Raw genomic sequence first — 19677 nt, 5'->3', positions numbered from 1 at the left:
TTTCTTATATAATGTATCAATATGAAAGGCTAAAATTGAAATGTTTTTCTTCCTTGTGATTTTTTCATCTTTTCTTCCCACATTTTTGGAGTAAAAAGTGGGAGAAAGGTCAAATTATAAAGGTGTAATAAGATACAAGAAGAAAAGAAATCCTAGTGATTTCTGCACTGGCAAAAATGTGTTGCATAATTGCATTAGGTATCTAGTCCAATGTAGCATGCATTAAAGGTTCAGATTACTATAATCTCAATAATTAATATTAGACCCCAGAAAATGTCCCATATCTACAATAGCTATGCTTCAGTTATTTGCATATTACTACTGTTCTACTTAAAAGGAAAAATAATTAATTGCTAAATTTGAAATTATGAATCATTTTCTTTTCTACTCTTTCTTTTTTTTCTATTCTTTCTTTCTTTTAACAACAGCTACTGTAGAATGTTACAATCCAAGAACAAATGAATGGACCTATGTAGCCAAAATGAGTGAGCCCCACTATGGCCATGCTGGAACTGTGTATGGAGGAGTAATGTATATTTCAGGTAAACAATTATGATGTCAATGCAATTAATATAATACATAAACTTTTAACTATGTGACTATCTTTCTATATAGTGTTGATAAAAATAATCCATAAAATAGATAATCAAAATATAATTTATGATGATTTTAGAAGATGTATTGTGTGTATACATTTATATATGAGTATTTTGGTAATCTATAATTTCATAAGACTAGCAGCAAACTAATCCTACTCAATATACATAACTTAGAAGAAATGTGAAATTGTTCAGTTTCGATTATGGCATATGAATGGCGGCATGAGGTGAGCCTCTTGAAATCTCCCCTGGAATTTGCAAAAAACTGAAGAACTATAATTCTGCAAAGGACTCCCTGCATAGCAGGAAAGCAAGACTAATAAGTACCCAACTGAAATCATCTAAAGGTGGGCAAATTGGGCGAGTAGAAGAGGGAAGTGGGAAGAGGAAAATGCAGAGATGCGGCTGCGCGGGTGCAGGACACAGACCAGAGCTCAGACATCCGAGCTCACTGCACTCCGGCACTACTGCAGTAGCAGGAGAGGGAAGAACTCGGGCTGCTAGCTCTCTGTTTATGGCCCACAGTCCCGTCTGAGGGATCAGCATATAAAATAGCTGAAGCAAACACTCTCAGCAGAGACCTTGGAGCGAAGACTGAGGGAAGAAGGTGAAAACGGCGGTTTAAGCCCTCACTGCCTAGCAGAGGATGGAAGGCTTAGACACTGAGCCTAGCCGCCCCCTCCCCAACTCCCAATGCTAGAAGCAGAACAGTAGCAGAGCCAGGCCAAAAGAACAGAATATTTGGAGTTCTGAGAACTGTGGCCCACAGCCACAGACTCACAGTCCAACTTCTTCCGGCAAAGGGGAGGGAGCCTTGGGTAAAGGACCAGCTGTGGTGGTGGTCACCGCCATTGCTCTGGGCCACCTCTCACAACCCACCCCACCCCTGTCTGAGCCTACCTAGGGGGATATCTGGAGGAGGAAACAGAGCAGCTGAAACACACAGGCTCTGACTCGGGAGTAGGAAAAGATTTGGATCTTCAGACGCTCTCCAAATCCCCCCACAGAGGTGATGCCATATGATAGAGGCGAACTGTTCACAGAGGAAAAGCCCACCTTCCAGGGATCCCCCATTGTGTAAAAAGCTGGAACAGTGCAGAGAAAATATAACACTACAGTGTGAGAGAGAATAAAAGGCTGCAGTCAGAGAGAAAATAAACATTCTACCAATACCACTAGAAAACAAAAGAAATACCTCTTTCTATCAACCTGTTGCAGAACCCACTCCGTAGATGCCTGGAAAGAAAATAATTATTCATTAATTGTCATGAATGACCAAGGTAACAAGACAGCTTAGAAAGAAAATGAAAATTTTCCAGACATGGAAATGTGTGACTTCAATGACAGAGAATTCAAGATTGCAGTTCGGAAAACACTCAACGAGATGCAAGAAAACACATACATCCAGGTTAATGAACTCAGAAACACAATCAAAGAACAAAATAAACATTTCCCCAAAGAGATTGAAATTTAAAAAAAGAACCAAAGAATTTCTGGAGATGAAGAACTCAATAAAAGAAATGAAAAATGAAATAGCCAGCTTAGGTAGTAGAGTGGACGAGATGGAGGAGAGAATCAGCGACATCGAATACAGAATTCTGAAAATGACACAGATGGAAGAAGAGAGAGACTTGAGAGTTAAAAGAAATGGGAAAACTCTACAAGAACTTTCTGACTCCATCAGAAAGCGAAATATAAGAATAATGGGCATACCAGAAGGAGAATAAAAGGGAGAAGGGAGCAGAAAGTATATTAAAACAAATAGTCTACGAGAACTTTCATAAATGTGGAAAGAACTGGATCCTCAAATCCAAGAAGCAAATAGAATACCTAATTACCTCAATCCCAACAGGTCTTCTCCAAGGCACATTGTAATGAAATTGTCAAAAATTAACAACAAAGAAAGAATCCTCAAGGCAGCCAGGAAAAATAAAATGATAACCTACAAAGCAAAGCCCATTGGATTGTCATCAGATTTTTCAGCAGAAACTCTACAAATCAAGAGGAAATGGACTCAAATATTTAAACTATTGAAAGAGAAAAATTATGAGTCAAGAATAATATATCCAGCAAAGATATCCTTTAGAAATGAAGGAGGAAAAATGACCTTTCCAGACATACAAAAGCTGAGGAAATTTTCTAATACACGACCTGCATTACAGGAAATACTGAAGTGAGCTGTGCGACCACCATAAATTGGGATAATATTTGACAACAAAAACATAAAACAGGGGGTGTAAGTGCCTGAATCGGAATATGGGAATGGAGAAGGTAAGCATTCTGAAGAAAATGGAATACTCTAAATGTGAAACTGGCTTTTACATACACTTAATGGTAACCGCTCAACAAACACCCAGAACTGAAATACATAACATAATAAAAGAAGAAACACAGGGGGAAATCATAGAATACCACCACACTGAAATAATAGACAGCAACAAAAAGGGAAAGAAACAATGGAGACACAGACTTACCAGAAAACCAGATAGAATGATAGGAAATCCTCACATATCAATAATCACCCTAAATGTAAATGGACTGAACTCACCAATAAAAAGGCACAGTCTAGCAGATTCAATGAAAAAACTAACCCGACCATACGTTGCCTGTAAGAGACACATCTCAGCTACAAGGACAAATACAGACTCAAAGTGAAAGGGTGGAAATTGACAGTCCAGGCAAATAGTATCCAAAGAAAAGAGGTGTAGCTATACTGATATCAGATAAAACAGACTGCAGAATAAAAAAAGGTAACAAGAGACAATGATGAAAATTTCATAATGATAATGAGGACTATAAAACAAGAGGACATAACAGTCATCAATATTTATGCCCCCAATTAGGGACACCAAAATATACCAAGTAACTACTAACAGAACTAAACAGAGAAATTGACCAAAGCACAATTATAGGAGGGGACCTAAATACATCATTGACAGCTATGGATAGATCATCCAAACAGAAAATAAATAAATATCAGCCCTAAATGACACATTAGATGAAATGGACATAATTGAGATTTATAGAGCGCTTTATCTTAGAACATCAAACTACACATTGTTTTCTAGTGTACATGGAACACTCTCAAGATTGGGATTTAAAAACTAGACTATATTGGGATTTAAAAACTAGACTATATTGGGATTTAAAAACTAGACTCAGCAGTTTTAAGAAGATTGAAAACATCCCGAGCGTTTTCTCTGATAACAAGTCTTTGAAATTGGATATCTACTGCAAAAAGAAAGCAGAAACAATCACAAATATGTGGAGATTAAACAACATAATTTGAAAGACTGACTAGCTCAAAGAAGATATAAGAGGAGAGATCAAAAGATGCATAGAAAGAAATGAGAAAGAAAATACGTTCTACCAAAATATTTGGGATGCAATGGAGGCAGTTTTAAGAGGGAAATTTATATCATTACAGGCCTATTTGTAGAAAGAAGAAAAATCCCAGATAAATAACCTCACATTACACCTTAAAGAATTAGAAAAAGAAGAACAAATGAAGCCAAAATTCAGCAGAAGGAAGAAAATAATAAAAATCAGAGCAAAACTAAATGAAATAGAGAACAAAAAGGCAATAGAAAAAAATAATGTGACAAAGCTGGTTCTTTGAATAGATTAATAAAATTGACAAACCCGTGGCTAGACTTGGGAAGATAAAAGAGAAAAGACTCAAATAAACAAAATCAGAAGTGAAAAACGGAATGTTACCACGGATGCCACAAATACAAAGGATCATCCAAGAATACTATGAAGGATTATATGCCACAAAATTCAGTAACCTAGAAGAAGTGGACAAGTTATTAGAAACATATAGCCTTCCAAGTCTGAACCATGGAGAACTGGAAAAACTAAACAGACCGATTACCAGTAACGAAATTGAATCAGTCGTCCAAAACCTTCCCAAAATTAAAAGTCCGGGACCAGATGGCTTCACTAGTGAATTCTCCCAAACCTTCAAAGAGGATCTAATACCAATCCTGCACAAACTCTTCCAAAAAATTGAAGAAGAGGCAGTACTCCCTAACTCATTTTATGAGGCCAATAGTACCCTGATACCAAAACCTGATAAGAATAAGACAAAAAAAGAAAATTACAGACCAATAGCTCTGATGAATACAGAAGCCATAATCCTAGAGATAATTCTAGCAAATCGAATACAACAATGCATTAAAAAGATTATTCATCACAACCAAGTGGGGTTCATCCCCGGGGCACAAGAAAGGTTCAACATATGCAAATCGATCAAGGTGATACTCCACATAAACAAAATAAAGGACAAAAATCATGATTATATCAATAGATGCAGAAAAAACATCTGACAAGAAACAGAATCCATTTATGATTAAAACAATAAAAAAGATGTAGAAGGAAAATACCTTAACATCATAAAGGCCTTATGTGACAAACCCTCAGCTAATCCCATAATTAACGGTGAAAAACTGAAGCCCTTTGCTCTATGTTCAGGAACACGACAGGGCTGTCCCCTATCACCTCTGCTTTTCAACATAGTTTTGGAAGTCCACGCCAGAGCAATCAGGCAAGAGAAAGAAATAAAAGGTAACCAAACTGGGAATGAAGAAGTTAAATTGTCACTTTTTGCAGATGACATAATGGTATGTATCGAAAACCCTAACAACTCCACCAAAAACTTATTAGAAACAATAAACAAATACAGCAAAGTTGCCAGCTACAAAATCAATGTACAAAATTCCATTGCATTCCTATATACTAACAATGAAATCTCAGAAAAAGAAATAAGAAATAATCCTGTTGCAATTGCAACAAAAGGAATAAAATACCTAGGAATAACTGTAATCAAGTATGTTAAAGACCTATATACTGAAAACTAGAAGACATTTTTTAATAGAAATTGAAGAAGACACAAAAATAGAAAGATATTCCATGTTTATGGATTGGAAGAATTTACATAGTTAAAATGGCCATGTTACCCAAAGCAATATACAGATATAATTCAATCCCCATGAAAATCCCAATGACATTCTTTAAAAAAATAGAACAAAAACCCATCAGATTTGTATGGACCCACAAAAGTCCTGAAATAGCCAAAGCAATCCTAATAAAACAGAACAATGATGGAGGTATCACACTCCCTGACTTCAGCTTGTACTACAGGACAACAGCAATCAAAACAGTGTGGTTTTGGCAGAAAAACAGACACACAGACCCATGGAAAAGAATTGAGAACCCAGAAGTAATCCCACCTAAATATGGACAAATATTTTTTGACAAACAAGTCAAAAACATACAATGGAGGAAAGACAGCCTCTTCAATAAATGGTGCTGGGAGAATTGAAAAGCCACGTGCAAATGAATGAAACTGGACCTTCTATCTGTCACCATGTACAAAAATTAACTCAAAATGGATGAAAGACCTAAACATAAGACCTGAAACAATAAACTGCCTAGAAGAAAACATAGTTACTAAAGTTATGGCCTTTGGGTTCAAAGAGCTTTTTATGAATTTGACTCCAATGGCAAGGGAAGTAAAAGCTAAAATAAATGAATGGGACACTATCAAACTTAAAAGCTTCTGAACAGCAAAAGAAACCATGAACAAAATAATGAGGCAACCAACCTAATGGGACATTTTTGCAAACAACGCCTCCAATAAGGGGTTAATATCCAAAATATATAAGGAACACATACAACTCAACAACAACAAAACAAACAATCCAATGAAAAAATAATCAGAGGACCAGAGGAGACATTTCTCCAAAGAGGACATACAAATGGCCAACAGACATATGAAAAATGCTCAACATCACTAGTCATTAGAGAAATGCACATAAAAACCACAATGAGATATCACCTCACCCCAGTCAGAATGGCTATCATCAACAAGACAAATAGTAACAAGTGTTTGAGAGGCTGTGGAGAAAAAGGGACAGTCATGCACTGTTAGTGGGACTACAGATCTGTGCAGCAACTATGGAAGGCAGTGTGGAGGTTCCTCAAAAGATTAAGAATGGAATTACCATATGACCCAGCAATCCCTCTCCTGGGTATCTACCCAAAAAATCTGAAAACATTTATCCATAAAGACATGTGTGCTCCAATGTTCATTGCAGCTTTATGAACGGTGATCAAGACATGGAAACAACCAAAGTGTCCTTCGATAAATGAATGGATAAAAAAGTTGTGGTATATATACACAATGGAATACTATTTTGCCATAAGAAAAGATCAAGTAGTACCATTTGGGACAACATTGATGGATCTTGAGATTATAATGCTAAGCGAAATAAGACAGACAGAAAATGTCGAAAACCATAAGATGTCACTGATATGTGGTATATAAAGCTGAAAACAACAAAAGAACAAGACAAACAAATGAAGAAATTAAAACTCATAGACATAGACAATAGGTTAGTGAGTACCAGAGGGTAAGGATGGTGGGGGTTTGTAGCTGAGGGTAAACGGGGTCAAATGTATGATGATGGAAGGAGAATTGACTCTGGGTGGTGAACACACAATGTGATATATAGATGATGTAATACAGAATTGTACACCTGACATCTATGTGACTTTACTAAGAATTGTCACCTCAATCAGTTCTCTAACTTGCCTTTCCATGCTCATGCTCAATTCTCTAATAAACTCTGTACTCTTATAATCACCATTCATATTCTTTTAGCAACCCTTAATTCATTTTTATTTACAATGTAGCTAATATCTTTGAGGAAATATGTCATTATTAACATATAGGTTCTATTGTGCATAAACTTGCTTTTCGTATACTCATACATATAATACAGAACAATATTCATTCTCTTATTTAGTGCAACTTATATTTCCCTGTTCCTTAGCATTATAATGAGATTCTATCATGGTGTCATTGTGTAAATAATTCTGTGCTGTTATCCTATATTTTGGCCACATGCACATATATTTTTCTAATAAAGTCTGAAAGGACTATAGTTTGCTCCCAGTGTCCCAATAATAACTTTCATTCTCAAATTTTTGGTGTTTAAATCGTCCTTCTGTTGAATTTAGAAAGGAGTCCTATTTTAGTGTAATGTTTACCTCTGTTATCGATATTTCCCTTTGTTAAGTAGTTTCTTATCATTCGGGCCTGACACAGTCTACCTCTGACAGTGTGTTCCCCTTTTGAAGGCCTGCCTGTGCCAGGACAGCAGTTACATGATTAGAGAACAAAGGCATTAAGGTGACATTTGTGGTCTGAATCTCTGAACATTGCCTTATTAAATCTGTAATCAAGAAGGATCAGTGAAAAGCCTGTAGTATGTGATTGTCAGGTTTCTGGTGTTAAATTTATGAGCAACTATGGGATGTCTTATATTGAAAGAGCCATCCTGAATATCATATGCTTCAGTAGTCAATGATTTATACTGTCTACTTATTTTCTGTGTGTAGATGCTATGTCGTTATAATGAGAGCTCCAAATCCTCTGGGGGAGGGGGAAGATGACATCTGAATTGTTAGTGGTGATTTAGCATAACTAGCACATATTGTACAAGTGACCTTCACAATCAAGAGTAGGATAGGAAGCATAGCTGATTTTCAAATCAAAGAACACTGTTTTGTTTCTGGGAATTCTGTAAAGCACAGGAAAAAATATAAAAAAGCAGACAAAAAAACAGTGATTTTCATCTGGCCACCAGATAGTAGAGCTTTGAATGACACCGTTGAAAATTAGTTTAGTTCTCTCCTTAATCTGCAGAACATGTAGTCTGATTCTTTTAATGTAGAGACCAATTTATTTGTGTTCTAAAAATACACTTTGTAGATGATATAGACACAATAGATCAACAACCGATTGCTGCACATATAAAATTCCATATATATTCAGCATTTTAATTCTTTAGCTTTTTAAATATCCATGCTGATAGAAGATATTGCCCACCCTTACCTCATCCACTCAAAACTCTACAAAAAGAAACAATTCTGAATACTCTTATAAGCTTGAATATTTGCATGACACTTTCAACTTTTCCAAAGTATTTTGATTTATTTCAACTCATAGTCATAGTCACAGTTCTAATGAAATAACTAGAGTAGATATTCTTCTTCAGCAAGTGAGGAAATGGGCATCTAGAATTTAAAGTGCCCTAGCCCTGTGCTCAGCACCTAGAGGGTACCTGCTAAAAAGCAGTGGCAGTGAATGATGTTTTGTAGTTGGGATTTACGGAAGACCCAACTCAAAAAGTGACCAAAATATATATTTTCATTCAGTTAAGCCTATTAAATCCCATGGGTCTCTGAGAAAGTCATTGCAATAATATAAACGATATATATATATATATATATATAAAATTTATTGGGGGGACAATTGTTAGTAAAATTACATAGATTTCAAGTGTACAATTCTGTATTATATCATCTATAAATCCCATTGTGTGTTCACCACCCAGATTCAGTTCTCCTTCCATCACCATATATTTGATCCCCCTTACCCTCATCTCCCACCCCCCAGCCCCCTTACCCTCTGGTAACCACTAAACTATTGTCTGTGTCTATGAGTTTCTGTTTCACATTTGTTTGTCTTGTTCTTTTGTTGTTTTTGGTTTATATACCACATATCAGTGAAATCATATGGTTCTCTGCTTTATCTGTCTGACTTATTTCGCTCAGCATTACACTCTCAAGATCCATCCATGTTGTAACAAATGTTGCTATATCATCTTTTCTTACCGCTGAATAGTATTCCACAGTGTACATACACTACAACTTCTTTATCCATTCATCTATCGAAGGACATTTTGGTTGTACCCATGTTTTGGCCACTGTAAACAAGCTGCAATGGACATTGGAGCACACGTGCCTTTATGATAAGCGTTTTCAGGTTTTTTGGGTAGATAACCAGGAGAGGGATTGCTGAGTCATATGGAAATTCTATTCGTAATTCTTTGAGGAACCTCCACACTGCCTTCCATAACGGCTGCACCAGTCTGCATTCCCACCAACAGTGTATGAGGGTTCCTTTTTCTCCACAGCCTCTCCAACATTTGTTACTATTTGTCTTGTTGATGATAGCCATTCTAACTGGGGTGAGGTGATATCTCATTGTGGTTTTGATTTGCATTTCTCTGATGATTAGTGATGTTGAGCATTTTGTCATATGTCTATTTGCCATTTGTATGTCCTCTTTGGAGAAATGTCTCTTCAGGTCCTCTGCCCATTTTTCAATTGGATTGTTTGTTTTTACGTTGTTGAGTTTCATGAGTTCCTTGTATATTGTGGATATTAGCCCCTTATCGGAGACACTGTTTAAAAAAATCTTCTCCCATTCAGTTTGTTGCCTCTTTATTTTGTCGATGGTTTCTTTTGCTGTGCAGAAGCTTTTAAGTTTCATATAGTCCCATTCATTTATTTTAGCTTTTACTTCCATTGCCTTTCGAGTCAAATTCATAAAATGCTCTTTGAACTCAAGGTCCATAAGATTAGTACCTATGTTTTCTTCCATGCAGTTTATTGTGTCAGGTCTATGCTTAAGTCTTTGATCCATTTGGAATTAATTTTGGTACATGGTGACAGATAGCACTCCAGTTTTATTCTTTTGCACGTGGCTATCCAATTCTCCCAGCACCATTTATTCAAGAGGCTTTCTTTGCTCCATTGTATGTTTTTAGCTTCTTTGTCAAAAATTATCTGTCCATATTTATGTGGTTTTATTTCTGGGTTCTCAATTCTATTCCATTGGTCTATGTGTCTGTTTTTCTGCCAATACCATCCTGTTTTGATTATTGTAGACCTGTAGTACAAGCTAAAGTCAGGGACTGTGATACCTCCATTATTGTTCTTTTTTCTTAAGATTGCTTTGGCTATTCGGGGTCTTTTGTGGTTCAAACAAATCTGATGATTTTGTGTTCTATTTCTTTAAAAAATGCCATTGGGATTTTGATGGGGATTGCATTAAATCTGTATATTGCTTTGGGTAATATGGCATTTTAACTATGTTGATTCTTCCAATCCATGAGCACGGAAAGTCTTTCCATTTCTTTGTGTCTTCTTCAATTTCTTTGAAAAGTGTCTTATAGTTTTCAGCATATAGGTCTTTCACATCCTTGGTTAAGTTTATTCCTAGGTATTTTATTCTTTTTGCTGCAATTGCAAAAGGAATTGTTTTTTTTTTTGTATTTCTTTTCCTGAGATTTCATTGTTAGTATATAGGAATGCAGTGGACTTTTGTACATTGATTTTGTAGCCAGGAACTCTACTATATACTTTGATTGTTTCTAATAGCTTTTTGGTGGAGTATTTAGGGTTTTCTATATATAGCATCATGTCATCTGCAAAGAGGTGATAATTTAAATTCTTCATTCCCAATTTGGATGCCTTTTATTTCTTTCTCTTGCCTGATTGCTCTGGCAAGGACTTCCAACACTATGTTGAAAAGCGGAGGTGATAGGGGACAGCCCTGTTGTGTTCCTGAATGTAGAGCAAAAGGCTTCAGGTTTTCACCATTATTTAGGAGATTAGCTGAGGGCCTGTTTTATATGGCTTTATTATGTTAAGGTATTTTCCTTCTATACCTATTTTATTAAGTGTTTTAATCATAAATTGATGTTGTATCTTCTCAAATGCTTTTTCTGCATCAATTGATATAATCATATGATTTTTGTCCTTTATTTTGTTTATGTGATGTAACACTTTGATACATTTGCAGATGGTGAACCATCCTTTTGCCCCGGGGTAGAACCCCACTTGGTCGTGATGAATAATCTTTTTAATGCATTGTTGTATTCAATTTGCTAGAATTTTGTTTAGGATTTTTGCACCTGTATTCATCAGAGATATTGGTCTGCACTTTTCTTTTTTTGTGCTGTCCTTACCAGGTTCTGGTATCAGGGTAATGTTGGCCTCATAAAATGAGTTAGGGAGTACTGTCTCTTCTTCAATTTTTTAGAAGAGTTTGAGCATGATTGGTAATAGATCCTCTTTGAAGGTTTGGTAGAATTCACTAGTGAAGCCATCTGGTTCCGGACTTCTGCTTTTGGGAAGGTTTTGGATGACTGATTCAATTTCGTTACTGGTGAACGATCAGTCTGTTTAGATTTTCCAGTTCTTCATGGTTCAGCCTTGGCTGGCTATATGTTTCTAATAACTTGTCCATTTCTTCTAGGTTATTGAATTTGGTAGCATATAGTCCTTCATATTATTCTTGGATGATCCTTTGTACTTCTGTGTTGTCCGTGATAACTTCCCCTTTTTCATTTCTGATTTTGTTAATTAGTGTCTTCTCTCTTTTTATCTTAGTGAGTCTAGCCAAGGGTTTGTCAATTTTGTTAATCTTTTCAAAGAACCAGCTCTTTGTCACATTAATTTTTTCTATTGTCTTTTTGTTCTATATTTCATTTAGTTCTGCTCTGAGTATTGTTATTTCCTTTCTTCTGCTGACCTTGGTTTCACTTGTTCTTCTTTTTCTAGTTCTTTAAGGTGTAACATGAGGGTATTTATTTGGGATTTTTCTTGTTTCTTGAGATGGACCTGTAATGATATAAATTTCCCTCTTAAAAGTGCTTTTGCTGCATCCCAAAAATTTTGGTAGGATGTCTTTTCATTGTCATTTTTTTCTATGTATCTTTTGATCTCTCCTCTAATTTCTTCTTTGACCCAGTCGTTCTTTAAAAGTATGTTGTTTCTCCTTCTATCGCCATATATTTGAACCCCCTTACCCTCGTCTCCAACCCCCCACCCCCTTACCCTCTGGTAACCACTAAACTATTGTCTCCGTCTGACTCTGGGTGGTGAACACACAATGGGATTTATAGATGATGTAACACAGAATGGTACACCTGAAGTCTGTGTAATTTTACTAACAATTGTCACCGCAATCAATTGAAAAAATAAATTAAAAAAGTGTATGATAGAAAAATTAAAATTCATTGTAATACTAAAAAAAAAAAAAAAGAAAAAAAAGTATGTTGTTTAATCTCCATGTATTTACATTTTTTCCTCCATTCTTTTTGCTGTTGATATCCATTTTCCAAGTCTTGTGAACAGAGAATATGCTTGGTATGATTTCAATCTTCTTAAATTTGCTGAGGCTGATTTTATGTCCCAATATATGGCCTATCCTTGAGAATGTTCCATGTACACTAGAAAAGACTATATAGTCTGATGTTTTAGGATGAAGTGCTCTATATATGTCAGTTATATCCATTTCATCTAATGTGTCATTTAAGGCTGCTATTTCGTTGTTTATTTTCTGTTTGGATGATCTATCCATAGCTGTCAATGATGTATTTCAGTCCCCTAGTATTATTGTGTTTTGGTCAATTTCTCCCTTTAGTTCTTTTAGTAGTTGCCTGGTATATTTCGGTGCTCCCTGATTGGTGGCATTAATATTGATGACTGCTATGTCTTCTTGTTGTATAGTCCCCTTCACCATTATGAAATGTCCATCTTTGTCTCTTGTTATCTTTTTCACCCTGAAGTCTATTTCATCTGATATCATTATGGCTACACCTGATTTTCTCTGGGTACCAGTTGCTTGGAGTGTCAATTTCCACCCTTTCACTTTGAGTCTTTGTTTGTCCTTGTAACTGAGATGTGTCTCTTAGAGACAGCATATGGTTGGGTTTAGTTTTTTGATCCAATCTGCTACTCTGTGCCTTTTTATTGGTGAGTTCAGTCCATTTACATTTAGGGTGATTATTGATATGTGAGGACTTCCTGTCATTCTATCTTTAGTTTTCTGGTAAGGCTGTGTCTCCATTGTTTCTTTGCCTTTTTGTTGTTGTCTATTATTTCTGTGTGGTGGTATTCTATGATATTTCCCTCTCTTTCTTCTTTTATTACAGTATGTATGTCAGTTGTGGATTTGTTTTTGCGTGGTTACCCGTAAGTTTATGTAAAAGAAAGTTTGGTATTTAGAGTATTCCGTTTTCTTCAGCACGCTTACTTTCTCCATTCCTGTATTCCAGTTCAGGCCTTTACTCTCCCCCTTTTTACGTTTTGGTTGCCACAAATTGTACCTGTTGATGGTGGTCGAATACCCTCCTTTAGTATTTCCTGTAGTGCAGGTTGTGTATTAGAAAATTTCCTCAGCTTCTGTATGCCTGGAAAGGTTTTTATTCCTACTTCATATCTAAATGATATCTTTGCTGGATATATTATTCTTGGCTCATAATTTATTTCTTTCAATAGTTTGAATATTTGTTTCCACTCCCTCCTGGCTTGTAGAGTTTCTGCTGAAAAATCGGATGATAATCTAATGGGCTTTCCTTTGTAAGTTACCATCTTGTTTTCCCGGGCTGCCTTGAGGATTCTTTCTTTGTCGTTGATTTTAGACAGCTTCAATACAATGTGCCTTGGAGAAAGCCTGCTGGGATTGAGGTAGTTAGGTGTTCTATTTGCTTCTTGGTTTCGAGGATCCAGTTCTGTCTACCAGTTTGGGAAGTTCTCATCAACAATTTGTTTGAATATATTCTCTGTTCCCTTATCTCTTTCTTCTCCTTCTGGTATGCCCATTATTCTTTTTTTTTTTTTTTTCAATTTTATTTTATTAAATTTATTGGGGTGATAATTGTTAGTAAAATTACATAGATTTCAGGTGTACAATTCTGTATTACATCATCTATAAATCCCATTGTGTGTTCATCACCCAGAGTCAGTTCTCCTTCCATCACCATATATTCGATCTCCCTTACCCTCTTCTCCCAGATATGTGGTATATAAACCAAAAACAAGAAAAGAACAAGACAAACAAATGAGAAACAGAAACTTATAGACACAGATAATAGTTTAGTGGTTGCCCATTATTCTTATATTGCTCTTTCTGATGGCGTCAGAAAGTTCTTGTAGAGTTCTTTCATTTCTTTTAAGTCTCAAGTGTGTTTCTTCTTCCATCTGTGTCATTTCCAGGTTTCTATCTTTGATGTCACTGATTCTGTCCTCCATCTGGTGAACTCTAGTACCTAAGCTGGTTATTTCATTCTTAATTTCTTCTATTGTGTTCTTAATCTCCAGAAATTGTATTTGATTCTTTTTTAAAATTCAATGTCTTTCGTAAAATGCTCACGTTCTTCTTTGATTGTGTTTCTGAGTTAATTAAACTGCCTTTCTGTGTTTTCTTGCATCTCGTTGAGTTTTCTCAGAACTGGAATCTTGAATTCTCTGTCATTTAAGTCACATATATCCATATCTTTAAGATCTTTATCTGGAGACTTTTCACTTTCTTTCTGAGCTGTCTTGTTGCCTTGATTATTCATGGCAATTACTGATTTATTATTTCTCTTCCTAGACAACTACAGCAGTGGCTTCTGCAACTGATTGATAGGAAGAGGTCTTTCTTTTGTTTTTCAGTACTTGTTGGTAGAATGTTTTATTTTTTCTCCAACTGCAGCCTTTTTTTTTTTTCTCTCTCACACAATAGAGCTATGTTTTCTCTGCACTATTCCAGCTTCTCACACAATGGGGAATTCCCTGGGAGATGGGCTTCTCCTCTGTTTATAGTTCACCTGGTTCACAGGGCTCAGAGTCTGTGTGGGTATGTGGGGAGCTTTTGACCTTCCAAAGCTTTTCCTGCGCCACATTCAGAGCCCGTATTTTTCAGCAGTTCTGTTTACTCCTGCAGGGATCTGCCCAGATAGGTGGGTTGGGGCGGGGTGAGTTGTGAGAGGTGGCTCAGAGCAATGTGGGCAACCACCACCACAGCCAGTCCTGCTTCCACAGCTCCCTCCCTTTGCCAGAACTAGTTGGGCTTCGAGTCTTTGTCTGCGGTCTACATTTGTCAGAACAGCAAATAGTCTGTTCTTTTGATCTGACACTTCTACTCTTCCATTTCTAGCACCCGGCAGGTGGGGATGGGGCGAAATCTGGGAGGGTAAGGAGGGGTTGGCTAGTCTCACTGCCTAAAGCTTCCATTCCCTGCTTGGCAGTGAGGGCTTAAACCACTGTTTTCAGCCTTCTTCCCTCAGTCGTTTCTCCTTGATCTCTGACGTGAACGTTGGGTTAAGCCATGTTATCTGCTGCCTCCTCAGCCCTGTGGGCCATAAGTGGAGCCCTAGCTGTCAAAGTTCTTCCCTCTCCTGCAGCTGCAGTAGTTCCAGGATGCAGCAATCTCGGAGCACTAAGCTAGGTCTGCGTCCTGCACCAGTGCGGCTCTATCTCTTCACTTCTCCCTTCCTTCCTCCCCCGTTCGTGCTCTTCGCCCACCTGTAGGTGAATACAGTAGTGGGCCTCTTCGTCTTGCCTGTCTGCTGTGCAGGGAGTCTTTGTGGAGTTATTGTTTTTCTATTAGTTGTAAATTCCATGGGAGTTTTACAGAGGCTCACCTCACGCCGCCATTTTGATGACGTCCTCTATAAACTATATTTTTGTCCTTTAAGAAGATGAAAATGTTATTTTGTTTATTTTTAATCCAGGGAAATTATTTATAGAGAGTAGACATTTCTAATAATACTATTCATAAACTAAAATATCATAATTGTGGCTAGAAGTTAATTATCTGTGACAGAGAGCCTTTTACTTACTTTTGCATTTTTATGATGATCTGTTTAGCTCATGCCTATTATTTTCATTCTTTAGGAGGAATTACTCATGATACTTTCCAAAAGGAGCTCATGTGCTTTGACCCTGATACTGACAAATGGATCCAGAAGGCGCCGATGACCACTGTCAGAGGTCTGCATTGTATGTGTACAGTGGGAGAAAGGCTCTATGTCATTGGTGGCAATCACTTCAGAGGAACAAGTGATTATGATGATGTCCTAAGCTGTGAATACTACTCACCTATCCTTGACCAGTGGACCCCAATTGCTGCCATGTTAAGAGGGCAGAGTGATGTTGGGGTTGCTGTCTTTGAAAATAAAATCTACGTGGTTGGTGGGTATTCCTGGAATAATCGTTGTATGGTGGAGATAGTGCAGAAATATGATCCAGATAAAGATGAATGGCATAAGGTTTTTGATCTCCCCGAGTCCCTGGGTGGCATCCGAGCTTGCACACTCATGGTTTTTCCACCAGAAGAAACAACACCATCACCTTCTAGAGAGTCCCCTCTTTCTGCACCTTAAGATCACCCCTATAACTAAGATGCTGTAGTCCTATATTTGCAATGTTTCATGGATTCTCCTCTTTTGCCACTCCCTCTTAATTAGTGTATGTTAAGATTAGCCTTTAGTAATTGATACAGATATTGGAAAAAAGCAACATTGATATTATTTGTGCTGTGTGACCTAGAGTGTTAATAAGTGGTAACAAAACCATTCTGGAAATGTATCCCATAGAAGCTGATGTTTAACATACAAAAAAGAAAAAGAAAAATAGCCAACCAAGGTATTGTCTTTAAAATGTTTCTTCAGTACTTTTTTGGTACTGTGTACTGAGTATAAGGTATTTGTCATCTTACATTAGAAAGTCCAACCAAGTTGAAGGTGGATTATAGTAAATGTACAACTGTGCTAACTGAGCTTCAAAGTAAAAAGTATTCCTTTCATCTTCACAGTAATATGTCAAAAGGAGGCAGCCTGCTCCCACAGAAAACAATAGACAAAAGGTTGCTAACTCGCATGAGCTACATTACTCATTTCATAAAGTATTTTTGACATATCTGTCAACCCACCTGTCTGTGTGGGTGCATTGAAAACACATGAAGTTTCTTAGATGCACAGGAGAAATAATAACTAAAATTCACTGATATTAATTTTTTAAAAGCAGCATGACCCTGTATTTATAAACAAGGGTTTTAAAGTGTGTATACATACATAAACACACATACAAATATCAAATACAGAATTTTAAAAATTGAGTGGCATGTCAAATAAATGTAAAAAAAAATAAATTTATTCCAAAATGCAGCTTCATTTAAAATGGGAATTCAGTATGTACTGAATGCACATATGTGGAATCGTACTGAATTAAGTGGATAAGGGCTAGGAATTTTGAGCAGCTAAATGTGTCACTTGACCAAATTTTACCTTCCCGAAGTATAAACTACACCTTCTCCTTTGCTGTTGAGGTAACTTCCGTACTAAATGTCTTCTGTATACTCTCAGTTCATAAGGTTATTTAGCACAAAGTATAGCAGCTTCACCTGGCAAGCTGCTTTTGCCCAGTGAATTCTTTGCCCAGATAAAACTTCCATGTTTTATCTTTTTGTTCAATAAAAAGCATTTAATGCCATTTTGGTCTGAAGCATCCCATTACTGTCTAATTTGACTCCCTTTTATTAATATATTTGGGGGGGGGTGTTAGCAAAATTCAAGTGAGTAGAACCTAGAGCACTGAACAACTTGGATTTATTCATATTAATGACTCTCATTCAAGGAAAAAAAAGAATTTGACCAGATCTAACGTAATTGGTTAAAACTCATTGCTGGTAGGTTGTCTTTGAGGAATTTGTTCATGGAGAATGCTAATTGGCTCTTCTTCATTCCTACAGATGAACTGCTAGACATTTCTAAACCATAAGGTCAGTTTTTCAGATCTTCAAGAATATCCGTCTTTCCTAATGAGAAAGGATTGTGTAAAATGACTTAAGATATTTGTTCTGGAGCTAGGATCACACACAAAAAAATGTTTTTGTAAAATATTGTTTGAGAAGTATGTTAGGGCATCTGCATGATCTTTTCTACTTTATCTGCAAATGACCAGATTAAATCTGAACCCAAAATGTCAAGCTATAATAAAACAACTAGAGTGTCACCAGATTTCTTCACCAGTGGGTAATTATCAGTGCAGGTGTCACTACCTCTGTCTTGAGTTAAATAAAATGAAGAAAATGCTTTTCCCATCAGCGGTACTTTTGAATGTTGGAAGAAGACTGTTGTGAATTTGAAAGACCTCCTTTGGCAAGTTAATTTTGAAGGAAGGGCAACTGGTCAAGTGACTTCAATTCTCTGCTTATAGGCAGAGCAGATTTAGCCATTTGCACATAATGAACCTGCCTAAACATGGCAGACTATACAGGACAGAATAATGGTCCTGCCACAGTCCAGTATGGGTGTTCTTGGTCAGGTGGCTCTCCTCCAAGCAGTAGTTGTTCTTTCCGTTTTGTGGCCTCTTCCACCTCTTAGGTCCTCAGCATCGTCTCTATTCAATCAGCAGAAGAAAAATGGAGCATTGCAGGTATGAGGGCTGTAGGGGTCAGGCGTGAAAGAGTCACATCACTCCTACCCACATTCCACTGGTCAGAAGTCCTGTGGCATATAAAAACAGAGGGGACAGAAAAATACCAGGTAGCTGTGTGCCTAGAAAAAAAGAGGAAATAGGGTTGGTGATCTGTTAGCAGCAGTTTGCCACAGGGAATACCACAGAGCGCACAGTTCTCTTTGACAGCTTACCTTTTATGCTTCTGTGCCATATGTTATTTAGAATAGCAATTAATGTCACACGAGTGCTATTATTAAACAATTCCAACAGCTAGTAAGTTATTCCACATTTTCCTTCACAGCAAATTAACTATTATTCTTTATAAAAAATATCTGCCAGTCATTGGCTTTACAAACAATTCTCATGTTTGCCTTCTTCAGTTCTTGATCTACTTAAAAAAGGAGTTATGGGATACATTAAATCTCAAAAGTTTCATAATTTTCCTTCTTGGTCAAGATTGGTAGGGTGGAAAAAAATGATGAAAAAATCTACTTTGCCTATCTCTAGAATTAAAAAATGCATCCAACAATCAGGTTTTGCCCTGAAAATTGAAATCATGACGTGCGACTGGGACAGCTAAGATGGCGCAGTAGGTAAATGCAGTGTTTACCTTCTCTCACAACCACATGAAAATTACAACTAATCTACAAAACAACGATTATTGAGAATCGCCTAAAGTCTTGCTGAACTGAAGCCTTTCAACTAAGGACAGGCAGAAGAAGCCTGGTAGGAGGAGTAGAGACGCTAAACGGGCTGGTCCCACACCTGTGTGTGACCATTAAAGATCGAGAGGGATAGTTCAGCTGTGGAGGTCCCCCCAACCCCCAGAGAAGTGAGAGATCCCAACCCCTCCCTCCCTCCCAGCCCAGGGTTCCAGTGCTGAGGAGTGAAGTCCCCCTCATTTCTGGTTGTGAAAACCGGCAGAGATTGTGACTGCGTGAGACTGAGTGCAGCTGCGCTCCCAGGCACTCCTCTTACAGGCACTCTGCAT

At 37.1% G+C, this 19677-nt stretch overlaps 1 protein-coding gene across 7 annotated transcripts in view; it reads left to right on the top strand.

Annotated features, from left to right (window-relative positions):
- The window catches only part of KLHL13 (kelch like family member 13), a 278952-nt gene extending 261235 nt beyond the window's left edge, over positions 1-17717 (top strand). For all 7 annotated transcript variants that reach the window (XM_088794842.1, XM_088794843.1, XM_088794841.1 and 4 more), the window contains 2 exons: positions 429-542; positions 16122-17717. In XM_088794842.1, the coding sequence (XP_088650968.1) occupies positions 429-542; positions 16122-16609 (602 nt within the window). In that variant the 3' untranslated portion in view covers positions 16610-17717. The remainder of the gene's footprint in view (positions 1-428; positions 543-16121) is intronic.
- The last annotated feature ends 1960 nt before the right edge of the window (positions 17718-19677 follow it).

Source organism: Rhinolophus sinicus, chromosome 18, assembly GCF_057876585.1.
Source record: "Rhinolophus sinicus isolate RSI-liver-muscle chromosome 18, RSI-T2T, whole genome shotgun sequence".
In the NCBI taxonomy this organism is placed as follows: Eukaryota; Metazoa; Chordata; class Mammalia; order Chiroptera; family Rhinolophidae; genus Rhinolophus; species Rhinolophus sinicus.
The sequence above is the reverse complement of the archived record's forward strand: the minus strand, read 5'-3'. Positions and strand labels throughout refer to the sequence as shown.